Source organism: Heterodontus francisci, chromosome 2 (assembly GCF_036365525.1).
Source record: "Heterodontus francisci isolate sHetFra1 chromosome 2, sHetFra1.hap1, whole genome shotgun sequence".
In the NCBI taxonomy this organism is placed as follows: Eukaryota; Metazoa; Chordata; class Chondrichthyes; order Heterodontiformes; family Heterodontidae; genus Heterodontus; species Heterodontus francisci.
This window is the reverse complement of record NC_090372.1, coordinates 199,550,512-199,565,368: the sequence shown is the minus strand read 5'-3', so window position 1 is coordinate 199,565,368 and position 14,857 is coordinate 199,550,512. Positions and strand designations below refer to the sequence as shown.

Sequence of the window (14,857 nt, the reverse complement as noted above, 5' to 3'; positions counted from 1 at the left end):
ATATAAATCCATTGTGCATAAGATAACATGTACACAACTATAGCAAAATGAGAAAATGTTGGAAATGTACAGTAGACCAGTAAACACCTGAATGATACTTTGGATGAGAGCTTTCATTCAGCTTTCTCACCTAAGCACATCTAACATATTTGTCATTACAGTTTTTTTTTCACAAAATGTGGAAAGAGGACGAAAAATTTCACCTTTTCAAAAATAAGAACAGCGCCTTGCAATTCTCTGCCCTTGAATTGAGGAATAGGTTTGGTGCAAAGAATATTGATAGATTTACCCGTTGCAGATTTAACTAGAGTATTTGAGATGCATTTAAAACATTTGGGATTTTAATTAATACGCTTAAAGTAGGAGCCGCTGATTTAATGTTTTGATTAAGCAGCAAAGTTCCACCAACAGGAACAGGATAGTTCCACTGAAAGCCGGCATGGACTCAATGGGCCGAATGGCCTGGTCATGCTGGGCCCCCAACTGCCAAGAATGAGGCATATTAATTTCACCATGTGGACATTAAATTCCAAATTGTTCCTGGGAAGAAGAGAAGGCCTGTGACGAGGGCTGCCAGACTTGGATGGAGGCCATTTGCATTCCAATAGGGACAAAAGAGGTTATTTCCCTTATCAAATTTAACCCACAACGGAGACTCTGAGCACCAGACATTGAACGTGAGGGAGCTCAAATTTCAGGATGACTGCTGGGATTGCTGAATCCACAAACAGACGTGGTCAGACCAGCTGGTCACATGATTAGCCTGCTTTGGCAACCTGGTTTTTCTGCATTGTACAAACAGTTTGAACTCAGACTGTTTACTCCTGGACTGAGAAGATCTCTCCTGTCTGCTCCCATCTCTTTCGCACAAGCCTCTGAATCCACTGAAGACACATGAATTCCAAGAGAGAAAAGTCTCCTATAGCGAACAAGGTTTAAGAATACTGGGCCCCAACGAAATGCAAGATCTACCTACAATCAAGGACTCGAAGTGAGCTCAAAGAACCATAACAAAAACTCTTCAGATACTGCCTCAAACTGTTGCACTTTATTTTTCTTCTGCTCTTTTGTGTCTCTATTTGCATGCATTGCGTATGCATGACAGTGTGGGAGCGTCATGTATCCTTATGCGTCAACCGAATTAGAGTTTAAGTTCACGTCGAATAAATTTCAACTCTTCATCTTTAAATTAGATTAGAGATACAGCACTGAAACAGGCCCTTCGGCCCACCGAGTCTGTGCCGAACATAAGAAAACCTGTTTTTGCTGGTTTCTTTGCCTTATAATTGGAAAGCGGCGAACAAGGATTCACCAAGGGGGAGCTAAAAACGGTGTTTAAAATTAAACCCTGTTATAGTAAGACCAGGTGAAGGCTGAGAGGGACCTCTAGACACCCTTTCCCACTTGGTCGTAACAGCCTCCTTCTGTGCCATAAATGACTGTGAGCTAAAACAAAATTGTGGAAGCTGGATATCAGAAACAAACGCAAAGGGCTGGTAATGCATGGCATGTTGGTCAGAGTTTGATGAACGGTTCAGTCCAAAAACTGAACCCATCTATAGACAGACCTGGTGAGAATTTTTGGCTCTTTTTTTTTAAAAATGATGTGTACACAGGAATTTATTCCAGGAGTGACTATGGAAATTCAACATAAGCTATTGGTCTGGATTTCAACTTGGTTCTGAAGAACCCAGCCAAACCTCCCATTTTCACTCGTCCAGTAGTAAAGAAGTGCATTAAAAAAATTGAATGGGTCACTTGAAGGTTGATATACAATACCTAAAAGATTTGAAACCAGCTGTGGATTGGGGGCAAGAGGGTCCTGGAGGCCGAACATCGTGTAGCGACTATGCTGAATCTGCCGTAATGCGTCAAAGTTCCCGAGGAGAACGTCACAAAGCCACTGTGCATTCACGCAAGGTATCCTCCACTCTTTTGCCTTCTCGTATTTCAATCCACAGGGTCTGTTCTCAAAACAAGCCACCAGGAAAGTAGTCAGTTCACTTTCAAAAGAAACAATAAGGCACACAAAGCAGCAATACAAGAGTTCTCTCCACACCAGCACCTCTCCCCTCCCACTCACGATGGGTTAGTATTATAGAATTTTAAAAGTAGGTCTATGCAAAACTTTAAAGACCGTTACCAGGCCACCAACGTGCTGCATCAGACTGGCAGAGCACAGATTCTCAAAATGCACAGATGCACAATGTTATCTGATAATGCTCCTTGGGATAATGTACTATGTTAAAGTCGCTATATAAATGCAAACTGTTGTTGTCCTAACAAGGACAGTCTTGTTTCGCTGATTGTTTAGAGGTGCACCAATCATTACCTACGACCAAATTCTTAGGATGAAAACTCGGAAGAAGGGAAAGAGAAAATCTAGCCTGGTTTGTTTGGAAGGTGAATTAAAACAAGGTGTGGAAAAGGATGATCTAATCTAACAACTATCTACCAGAAAGGCTGAAATCTCATCTCAAAAGAAGTGCAACGCAAGAGACAGAGAAGATAAACATTTCAATTGGGGAAACATTGGTACAATTTCATGGCTCATGCTGCCTTTACAAGTCATAGGATTTGGTGACTATGCCTAATACTGCCTACCTGCAACACAGTGATTTCCCTACAGCCACCTGAGCTAGTTTAGCTCCGACTATGTGTCGGAGATTCTTAAAAGAAGCTTAAAGAGGAAATATCAGATTTCAAAATATACACATTGATCCCTTTTTCAATATTAATACTACCAGGAGCTAATGTAGGCCAGCAAGCACAGGGGTAATGAGTGATCGAGACTTGATATCCATTAGGATACAGCTTATGAACACAAGCAGGTTCAATAGTAACTTTCAAGAGAGAATTGGATAAATGCTTGAAAAGGAAAAACAACTTGCAGGGATATGGGGAAGGAGCAGGGAAGTGGGAGTAATTGGACAGCTCTTTCAAAGAGCTGGCACAATCACAATGGACCGTATGGCCTCCTCCTGTGCTGTACGATTTGACAATACAGTCAGAGTTGCAAGGCTACATAACACCGAATTTTTACAAGAGAATGAAAAAACTGCGAACTTGCGATGAGGAGATCTACTTAAGCAATTCTTAAACTCATTGTTAATCTCCAGAAAAGTTTACTCTAAACAAAGCTACCTGCCAAAAGTTAATGAAGTATAAATCCTTCAATGGAATCTTGAGACGTATGCATGCAGCTACAGAACAAAAGCTGGCTATAAAGTCATTAACAGTAGTATTCTGAAAGAAACATTACAGACTGGCTGTTTATACATGAATGAGACAGCAGCAGATAGTCTTGAACACTTGAATTCGTAACCCACAAAAGACAGCTATTGGTATCTTCAGAAACAGAGATCTTTTTCTGGAATGAGAATGTACTCCAGGTTATCACTGGACTAATGCCAGCATTACAGCTGAAACACAAAACCCACCCCTGCAAAAAAGAGATGAGGTGCTTATCTCACTTTTCAGCTACAGCACACGTTCTACCCCTTACTGTGTCCTATAAGAATATGCCCTTCATGTGTCATCTAATTTCCCCTGTTATCAACAGCTGTGAACATATGCTCCTCCAACACAAGAGATATGGAACCATCAATGCAAAATGCAGAGGATCAGTGCTTCCTTGTCAGCATCTGCTCTTAGCTCTGCAGTAGCTGTAGAGAAATGTTTTCAACTGCCAGTCAGTCTTGAAGCGTCTGTCTCTTCCTGGCACACCCCAGTTCTCACAGTATGCAATTTCTTTCTAAAGCTCCAGAGACGCCAGGTGTAATGACTGCGAATGTAATGTTAACCATGAAGTGCGTTCCCTTTCCAGGTCAGTAAAGCCCCAGCACAGCTCTGCAGTTGGGCCCTGACCTGACTTGTGAAGGACAAGGTGTGAGACCCGTTGCAGCAGGCTGCCTCATTCTGCTTGTGTTTACAAGCCGTATTCTAACCCACACCAAGCCCCGTTCACCCATCACTCATGCTTGATGCTCTACGTTAGCTCGTGGTTAAACAATGCCTCGATTTTAAAATTCTCATCCGTGTGTTCAAATCCCTTCAAGGCCTCACTCGTCCTTATCTCTGTAATCTATGGGGTATGGGGCGAAAGCGGGAACAGGCTATTGAGTTGGATGATCAGCCATGATCATAATGAATGGCAGAACAGGCTTGAAAGGCCGAATGATCTACACCTGCTTCTATTTTCTATGCTTACGTAATCTCCTCGAGCTCTACCACCTTCTGTGATCTCTGTCCTTCCTCCAATTCTGGCCTCTTGTGCATTCCTGATTTTAATCACTCCACCATGACCATGCATTCAGCTACCTGGGCCCTAAGCTCTAGAATTCCCTCCCTACGTTTCTCCGCCTCAGTCTTCTCTTACAAGACATTCCTTAAAACCTATCTATTTGACCAAGATTTTCGTCACCTGTCCTAGTAGCTCCACATGGCTTGGTGTCAAATTTCGTCAGATAACATTCCTGTGAAAAGCCTCATGACATATTGCTGCTTTAAAGGCATCTTAAAAATGCAATTAGTTGTTGTTGGTTATAAAGCACATGTGTGAGACTTCAGATTCACAAACGAAAAGATAATTCAACAGATATGGGAACGATGGATGGCTGAGTGGAGGAAGAAAGGACATCAACATCCTGTGGGTTACCATTGACCAGAAACTGAACTGGAGTAGACATATAAATACTGTGGCAACAAGAGCAGGTCAGAGGATAGGAATCCTGCGGCGAGTAACTCACCTCCTGACTCCCCAAAGCCTGTCCACCATCTACAAGACACAAGTCAGGAGTGTGATGGAATATTCGCCACGTGCCTGGATGGGGGCAGCTCCAACAACACTCAAGAAGCTCGATACCATCCAGGACAAAGCAGCCCGCTTGATTGGCAGCCCATCCACAAACATTCACTCCCTCCACCACTGACGCACAGTGGCAGCAGTGTGTACCATCTACAAGATGCACTGCAGCAATGCACCAAGGCTCCTTCGACAGCATCTTCCAAATCCACGACCTCTACCAACTAGAAGGACAAGGGCAGCAAATGCATGGGAACACCACCACCTGCAAGTTCCCCTCCAAGTCACACATCATCCTGACTTGGAACTATATCGCCGTTCCTTCACTGTCGCTGGGTCAAAATCTTGGAACTCCCTTCCTCACAGCACTGTGGGTGTACCTACCCCACATGGACTGCAGCGGTTCAAGAAGGCAGCTCACAAGGGCAATTTGGGATGGGCAATAACTGCTGGCCTGGCCAGCGATGCCCACATCCCATGAATGAATAAAAAAAGAGTAGTTCTCCAAGTGCCTTTTATAAGAGTTAGAGAAACATAGTAATAATTAAATATATTATTGCAAATATTGTGTTCTTATTCTCCCATACATTCAGGATCAAATGTTATTTTCAGAACTGGATAGAAACAATCAGGTGACCAGTGACTAAAGAATGAGGCCCATTATTAAAACAGCCCCATCTGATGAGCATCCAAAATAATGCTCAAAATTCAATTTTCCCAATAAAAGCTGCAAATTAAGCTGTACTAGAAAAGCAAACCTCTAGCACAAATCAAAATCAGACACACTCACTCACCAAGAAAAATCAACTGTCGATGTTGATTTCTCTTAGCAAATTCCAAAGTGCCAGGGATGCAGGACTTTAGTTACAAGAAGCTGGGGTTGTGTTCCTTCAAACAGAGCAGAACAGAGGTGGTTAAGGGGAGATTTAATAGAGGTATTCATGAGTAAATAAGGAGAAACTGTTTCCAGCATCAAAAGGGTTGGTAACCAGAGGACACGAATTTAAGGTAAATGGCAGGTTACGGCCAGATGGTAAGGGATGTGGATGGTTCCCACTGTTCGTCTCGCAATGGACTGCAATCGTGTTTTGTTTAAAATGATGAGTTAGTCCCCGAGTGGTTTTTAGGATCAAATAAATAAACAAATGATAGTTATCTTTTGTTTAACCTACAAGAAAACCTATTTTTCACAATTCCCGAAATGGTCGCAAGCTCACCCACTCGCTTGTTAACTCACATACACAAGAATGGATAGATAGAGAGAAAAAGGGTAAGTTGCAATTCAGAGTGAAGTGTGTGTTTGTGGATTGCGGCAAATCTGCTCAAACATCTCCAGAGAACAGTCTTTTTTAAAGGCGTAGGCCTGAGTGCTTGCAGTCTTGAACTTGCTGAGGTATTGTAAACTTATGGTGGTTAAGACTCTAGACTGGAGGTGCTGGTCACTTTCAGTTCTCTGCTGCAGCAAACTGAAGGGTAGAATTAGCAGCAGGGCTCCTTCCTTGTTTTGGATGAATCTCTTGCCACAGCCTCTTGCTGGACTGCCTTCTGTCATGTTGTTGTGATCTCCCTTCTCTCTCCAGAGGGCTCTCATTTGAGGTTAAAACCCAACATGTTACAGTTGACACATGTCCTTCTCCTCTGGTGTGCCCACACAATGGACCAGGATGTGGAATTCATGGATATCTATGTGTACCATTCTATTATGATGCAGCTACTTCACACCTTCTTTGTCTCAGGAGACCCATTAAATTCAGGAATGTCTTGATCGTTTCAGGATGGGTGCAATTAACACCTCTTAGTCTGGAGTGTATCCTTTTGTCCTTTTGAGACAGTGAGAGAGTTTTTCAATACACAAGCTAGGTCACCTGACCTTTGGTGGCCATCTTTGCAGCACATTGTCCACTTTTTTTTTTAAAAGGAAAAGTCAACTTCAAGGAGTCCAGATTGAATCAACGTTCACATATTAAAAGTTAGGAGTATGATATGTCCTTACTGGGCATGACAAGAACTAGAGACAAGATAAAGAAATGTAAAAAAAAGTTACAATCTGGAATGCACTGCCTGAAAGGACGGTGGAAGCAGATTCAATACAGGTCCAATAACCAAAATGCGGCACCCTCAGGACCGAGACCATGCCAGATTTTCCCAGATTTAGCCAATAAAAATCGATAGCCTATCAAAAGGCCAAAATCAATGAATAAGAGATACCTGTACATGAAATAAAGTATGAAAAATAAATGAACTGATGCAAAAAGAGTACCTTTGACCCAAAGAATTTCAATGGTTCCAAATTTTTATTCAGTAACTTTAACCGTTGCAAAAAAATGCCATATCTTGCTGCAGTTGTATAGAAAAACACAATCTGCAGGTCGTTTAAACAACGCTCTAAGGTAAAGTTCAGTATGCGCAAAGTGTCCATAGGTTCACTGATGAACTGGCTTGACCAGCTTAGTTGTTCTATGGTCTCACCTCTAGAGGGCCCTGTTCTACAAAATTTTGACTATTTTCAAAAAATGTCCAGTTTTCAGACAATACCAGTTTTTGGACAGTCGGATTTTCAATGTCGGACCTGCAGTAAATTTCAAAAGGGAATTGGATAAATATTCGAAGGAGAAAATCTTTGCAGTGCTGCAGGGAAATGACTAAGTGGATAGGTCTTTCAAGGAGCTGGCACAGGTACAATGGGCCAAATGGCCGCCTTCTGCTCTGTATCATTCTATGATTCTATGAAAACCTTAAGCAAGAATATTGCTATTCTAACATTCTGACAAATGCATTCTGCTCCATTAGCTCTATCTCTGCCACTTACAACTGTTCCCCATTGACTCCCTGCTCTCTCTTCACCTACTCCTAAACCTCGGCAGACTACAAACACTTGACAGTCATGACAGGCAGTCTTTGAAAAAAGACAGGCAATGATGATGACCTACAATTATGGCAACTGCACCTTTGACTACCAATTATTCTACTTCAACAGAAATGTTAGAAATCATTGCTCCTAAGAGTATTGAGTCTTCCATTAAGGAATTGCAACATTCACTCCATATGAACTCCATACTCTCAGTAAAATAATCCTGCACTGTAGATCTAATTGCTCACCTCCAATCGAAAGGGGCACTTGTCCAAACACATTACAAGCCAATGAAGTGCTTTCACTAAAAAACTTGGTGGCTAGCACATCACAATTCATCTGATGACTACCAATGTCTTTTTTTTTTGAAGTGACAAACACTACCCCCTCTCTATTAATTACTGCCATTTTAAACAAGGAATTAAGAACTTACTCTTTGCAGATGAGGACAGTGTTGCTTCGGCAGAGGTATCCAGTGTACTTGGCCCCAGCTAAATAGCCCATCAGCTTCAAGTCAGCTCGATCACTATCCATAAATCCAGTGACAGAAATCATCTGCAAAGTCATAGGGGGAAAAAATCAGTTTGTTCTTCACACTGTTTCATCAAAGCAGGCTTCATCCATGAGCATCAAAAAAACAATGATTAGACAGTTCGACAGGAAACCAATAGCTTATATACAGCAGGCTCATTGGAAGGCTCAGGATCCTTCTGATCAGACACAATAATCTCTCCCTGGTTATTTTCGCATATTATATAATCGCCAGTGAAATTGAGGATCAACTTCTCTATCTGTTCCGTACAATGGCAAACTCAACTCCGAGCTGTTACAATATTTGCATTTACGTTACAATACTATTCACTAGTCCAGTCACTGACTGTTAGATTTATCCATCTGCAAAGTGGAACAATATACAAAGAGCAAAAGCAGTTACTGCATGCAGCACTGGTAAGACCACATTAGAAACCCTTTGTGCAACTTTGGTCACCTTACCTTCAGCTTTGAAGAGTAATAAGTGTATTTTCGGGGCCTAGGGCTATAAGTTATTAATTGAAACACTCAATCAAAACTTTGCTTTTCAAAATATGAATATGCTCCAGGTCATTTTAAGGTTGAGAGGAATACAGAGATAGCTAGTTTTCTTACAGCTCACGTATATTGTAGAACCATTACAGAGATAGTGCTGTAGCGTGTGGAGGCTGTTGGTGTTCTGGAACCTCTTGTTTTTACACATTATGGCAGATTTCACAGCACCAATAGCAACAGGGAGATATCCGTGAATATGAAGCTTAACACTGTGATTACAATATAATTCCTGCTTGTGGCTCAAAGGTGCATAGGGTGATAAGTTTTTACAAGTAGCAATGCAAAAACTGCCCTGTTGGCCAATATGTGTGGGTTCATAGGTCAGCCACCCACAGGCCTGAAGGAATGTTTACCTGCTGGATTGGTAATGGCTAGGGGCTGCCGCCAGGGGCAGTGCTGTAATTTAAATACAGCTTAAACGTAGGAACGCCAAACTAGAGACCAGGGCAATAACATTAACAAGCCTCAAACACTACCACCGGAGAAATCCGAACATACGAATTGGGAGGAGTAGGCCACTCAGCCCCTCGAGCCTGCCCCGCCATTCAACAAGATCATAGCTGATCTGATTGTAACCTGAGTAAAAGGGCCTTATATGGACAAAAAAAAATGCTGATGCTGAAAATCTGAAGGAAAACAAAAAATGCAACAAACACTCAGCAGATCAGGCAGCATTGGTGGATAGAAAGAGGAATTGAAATTTCCGGTATGGACCCTTCCTCAAACCCCTTTGCCAAAAATATCAACACCCATAAAACCAATTCCATACAAGAATGAAGTGAATTATCAGATAATCTGCTTTAAACCAACATAATCTGTTTCTGCCACTATCTTCTGAACTCTAGCAGTTATTCAGGTGTGCACTTCTGATTGTATGAAATACTAAGCATTTTCAGTGGGAGCCTGTCAATTAAAACCCTTCCGTCAGGAACAAAGGTTCATCTAATTAAAAACGTAAGTGCAGCAAAGGTTGCAGCTACAGTCGACCATTTTAATCATCGAAGCTTCACAATGGAGGCTGTGCTCGAAGGTCACCTCTTGCCCAAACCCGAATAATAATGACACTCTCCCAGGGAATTCATTAATCGTTAATGCACTGATTGAGAGATCATTTAAACTAGACATGAAGCACAACCCTCCTCAGTTTAAACACGACCTCTGAACTCACAACAGCCACTAATTCAGTAAATTCAATTTTCCAGGGGCTGTGCTTCAACAAGACCTCTGGGCCCTGCAGGTCTCCTTGGCTTTTGATTCAGACTTCTTCTGTACAGAAATCGCTTTCCAAAAACAAAATATGGAGTAAAGGTTTAAAAGAAAAATTCAAATGACTAAATCTACAGCTCCCATTGTGCCCATTAAATTGCCAGCACACGATTTGAGTAATAGTTGTTCCAACTGGTCGTGCCTCGAAAGGTACAGTTTAATATATGCAATCTATAGCAAAAGCAGTTAAAATTAGGGTTCAAGAACTGTGACAGCACTAATAATTTTCACAGATAGATAGGAGGGAAAATGCCTACTTTATAATAACCGTTCAAATAAAATCAAAATTAACTGATTCACCACTGCGGAGCTACCCTCAAGTTACTGCAGATGTAATGATTTTTGCGAACTTTTTACTGAAATGTTGTCTAGCCTTGTTTACATTAAATTTGGTTTATCCTAATTCAGTTCTTATTTTTTAATCATGTTAGAAAAACAAAGTCATCTCAAGCGAGAGGTGAAAATCAATTGCTCAGTAATATGAGTGCAAAAAACTGCTTTACAGAAAAAGTCATTTGAAGTAATTTCCTCTTTTCCAAATACTGCAATGCCATCCGACTCAAAAACTAAAACACATAAGAAGTTTGCACGAGGTACTTGTTGCTTTACTTGACCGGACAAGAAAAGTATTGCCTTGTATTAACCTATTATTCACTGTGAACAGAGTTTCAAAGGACCTCTTTTCAGAAATATCCAACTTAGCAGCAGCCTGAACTATTCTGATGTTCAGTGGGAAGATGTTAACTGGAGCATGTAGTAACATAAAATCTGGTGATTACAAGCGCAGCCCAGCAGCTTATAATGCTAGAGCAACACTTTCAGTTAGCGAAAGCTCACTGAATCCCACCCTCAAAAGGTAAGCATGTTCAGGCTTTTCCAAGGAGGAGTAAACCCACTTGTTTTAGCATTATACCAACAGAAGGAGTGGTGAGAGTGGACAGGAGGGTTAAAATGCAAAAGGAGTTCCATGCAAAACTTCCAGAAGCACAGAGCAATATTGATAGGATCCATAATAATGGTGATTTGATCACCATTGATAAGGTAGATAGAAACTATTTCTGTTGGTTGGGAATTCTAAGACTGGAGGCATAGTCCAAAAATTAGAGCTAAACCTTCAGGCGTGAAATCAGGAAACACTCCTATACACAAAGGGTGGCAGGAGTTTGGAACTCTTCCGAAAATGGCAACAGATGGTAGATCAACTGTTAATTTTAATAAAAGATTGATAGATTTTGTTAATCAAAGTAAAGGCCTGCTCGTGTATAAAATTGAAACCCGTACAGGGCCCGACTGGACGACAGCCAAACCGAACCCGACCCGGGCTTGAATCCTTTAATTTCTTTTGCGCCCAACCCGATCCGAATATCGCCATAAATGTAATGATATCAAACATGTTATTGTGCTCTACCTTGTCCAAATGGTAATACTGGTGATCCTGTTGATCCATTCCGGCATCAGGCTATTCCTGCAGATGGAGTTATGGGGAATCATGGGTGAGCCTGATCCCTGAGTTCCCGGAGGCAGCATTGTCCAGCCCGACCCGACCCCGAATGCTGGATTCGGAATACAGACCCGACCCAAACCTGACACATGTAGTTGGGTTCTGGTTGGGTAGCCCGGCTTTAAACCAAAGGTATTAAAGGATACGGGACAAAGGTGGGTTACACGGAGTGAGGTCGCATATCAGCCATGATCTCAATGAATGGCAGAACAGGCTTAAGGGACTGAATCCTGTTCCTATGTTCCTAATGGCTAAAGGCTCATCTGTTAAAGCACTTCCTTCTCAAGCCTAAAGAGGAAATGGGCTGGAGGCCAAGAGAAAAAGTACAAAGTGCTTCAAAAAGAATTAGTTTCCCTGATCAAGAAGCATCTCAAGTCAAAGATGGGGAAGGCAGAAGTTGTGCACTGCAATTGAACTACTGCATGATCAGAGTGCAATCACCAGGGTTTCTGCTGCAGGTAAACAGAATGGGGGATGGTAGCATAGTGGTAATGTTACTGCACTAGTAATCTAGAGGCCTGGACTAATGTTCTGTGGCTATGAGTTCAAACCCCACCATGGCAGCTGGGCAATTTTAATTCAATTAATTAATAAAGCTAGAATAAAGTGCAAGTCTCATTAATAATGATCATGTAACTACCGGATTGTTGTAAAAACCCATCTGGTTCACTAATGTCCTTCAGGGGAAGAAATCTGCTGTCCTTACCTGGTCTGGCCTACATGTGACTCCACACCCACACCAATATGGGTGACTCTTAACTGTCCTCTGAAATTACCTAGCATGCCATACAGTTGTGGACAGTTCAAGACTACCTGCTCCAAACCAGTCAATTTTTTTTTTTTTAAATGTACTAGACAGCATAATTTTATTTTCACAATGGTTAAACTATGCTAACACTTATAACTGATGGGAATAACAGGAGCTTCCCTGGACCACCTAGAAGTTTCAAGAGATAGTGAATAACAACTTTCTGGACAAGTAGAAAATGAATTTTGTTTAAATAATTTGAATTTGATGAATAATGATGCAGCAATTTACCTGAAACATTCAAGGCTAGTCTTGGCTTGTTCCATTTCATGCAAGAAGTTATAGAACTGTGGCAACGTCAACGCCATATAAATATTTTCATTTTTGTTCCCCTTATAACTAATTTTAACTGTAGAAATATGCTGCCAACCTTTTGTACACCTTGTCAGAATCTTGTACACCTACTTCAGCTTTTTAAAAAAAAAAGTGAACATCCTAATTTAAAGTCATTCCTGTCACCCATTTGCACCTGTCTCCTGTGGTAGGTTACTCACATGCTGGGAACAAGGTTTGCCACCTGGCGGGAAGGCTACTGGAAAATGCAGTCCTCTGTGGGGTGGAATCATCTTCTTCTTCTTTAAAATGGTATTCAACCAATGAGCCGTGACACATCGTTTTCCTTCTCTCAAGGCCTAGCAGCAACATAAGGACAACATGAAGCCTTTGTGAAAGGGAAGACGGTAGAAAATAACAGTTTAAAAACAAGCACACTGAAAAATTGCCAACAGGAGCCTGAGAGACCATCACTTTTCCCATGTTGCACGTAGTCCTGCGCAACACTATTCTAGGAAACAGACCAAACAAAACAAGTTCTGAGATTACTAAGTTGTGCGCCAACTGAGCTTCTTAACACTGCACTTAAATCTCAAACACACAGAGACGGACACACGTAGGTTTTAGTCACAGTTCTCAGGAGGAAGCAGATGAACCTCAGGCAGATTGTGTTGGCCAGGAGCACGAGATAGCTCACTAGTACATTTGCACAAGGAAGTAAGTCTCTACATGCTATATGCAAATTCATCTTTGATAGTGTAGAGCATGTCACATTCCAAACCACATCACTGGTTCCCTTTGGTTGAAGGAAACTGCAGTGCTTAGCAATTTCAAAGGATACATTATTATTTTTAAAAAGGGATGGAAAAAGGGGAAAAGCAAACCATCAGCAAAGGAAAACATATTTAGTATCCTGCAGTAAATGGCCTGTACAAGTCTATACATAGTTAACTATGCTTTTCCCTCTTTTCAATCCCATTGTAACTTTGTACTGTCTACTCTCAATTGTTTAATTTAATTGACCTAATTAAATTATTTTTAAGCACTGAATTCCCATTTTCTGTGTGATGTTAAGTCAAATTATTGGATATTTCAATTCTTTAAATGCAAAAAAAACAGAATCATCAGTAGTAGACAGCATTGTTCTAAATTTTAAAACATCTTTATTTTGAAATTGGAAAGTACATTCTAAACCATCATTTAAAACTGCTCAAGAGTACAGGCATTATCACTTTCTGAGATTTCAAGCAGGAGTGACAGATTGACCAAATTCCAAGTCTTTTGCTTAGGATGGAACAAACGCATCACACAGCCTCCCACTGGATGCACAGGTTCACATACGCAAGGCTACATAGTTCATCCTGCAGGCGAGCCTGCTGAAGGATGAATGGCAGTGATCGTGGGAGGGGTGGATACTGACAGCAGTGATCTGAAGACAGGACTGGAATTTGAAGGGCTGCATTGAAAAGAATTAAAGAAAATCCACCACAGCGTGGAATGTTTGGGATCAGCTGCTTCAAATTCTGAAAAGATGGCTTCTGTCATCACAGCTGTTGTGATTAATTCCCTCAACAGCACAAGACTAATGAGTTGCAGTCAGTCATCGGATTTGTTCTTTTGTCAGATGCTTCTCTGATGGTACTAATTGTGACCCACCAGGGAGCACCTGAAAAGGTTAATTATATCCCAAAAAGATTACCTACATCCCAAAATAATGAGATCAGATGGAATAGTTGATAATAAATGCCCTTGACTTCAGGATTCATACTTTTATTATTGCACTCTGTTACGACTGCTTTTTTTGTTAAATTATGAGGATTTGTGTTTTAAAACTGAAAAAAGATTCCATAGCTGCTGGAACTGTGTGTGTTTTTTTAAAAAGAGGTTATCAGAAGGTCTTTTGGACTGAGCTTGTAAACAACAATTACTGGAAGAATCAAGGAGTGCTAAAAACAAGCCCTTACCAGAAAGCACCTATCTTCAGATAATCGCCCAGCAGGGTTTGTTTTTTAATACTTGGGGAAGATGCTTACCAAGAAGTGACAGGTCAAGATTTATAGGGGTCAGGAGGCTGGACTCTTGTGACATTGTTTTTGGTTTCACTTTGGACAGGCAGTTGGGCTATGGCCAGTGTTAAAAAGATAGGGGAAGAAAACTTGCCAAGAGAACAAACCCCAACTCAGCTCATTCCATCTCTTTAAAAATATCCTGTCAACTTTTCCATCTCTTTAAGTAGTCTAATAAACTGCCTGAAACCTGTTGCTGCAT

General features: G+C 41.2%; 1 protein-coding gene across 2 annotated transcripts in view; it reads right to left on the bottom strand.

Moving 5' to 3' along the window:
- The window catches only part of paxip1 (PAX interacting (with transcription-activation domain) protein 1), a 116,577-nt gene that overhangs the window by 31,766 nt on the left and 69,954 nt on the right, over positions 1 to 14,857 (bottom strand). For both annotated transcript variants that reach the window (XM_068015018.1, XM_068015019.1), the window contains 3 exons: positions 12,811 to 12,948; positions 8,089 to 8,210; positions 1,780 to 1,964 (listed from right to left, as the gene is read on the bottom strand). In XM_068015018.1, coding sequence (XP_067871119.1) covers positions 1,780 to 1,964; positions 8,089 to 8,210; positions 12,811 to 12,948 — 445 coding nt within the window. The remainder of the gene's footprint in view (positions 1 to 1,779; positions 1,965 to 8,088; positions 8,211 to 12,810; positions 12,949 to 14,857) is intronic.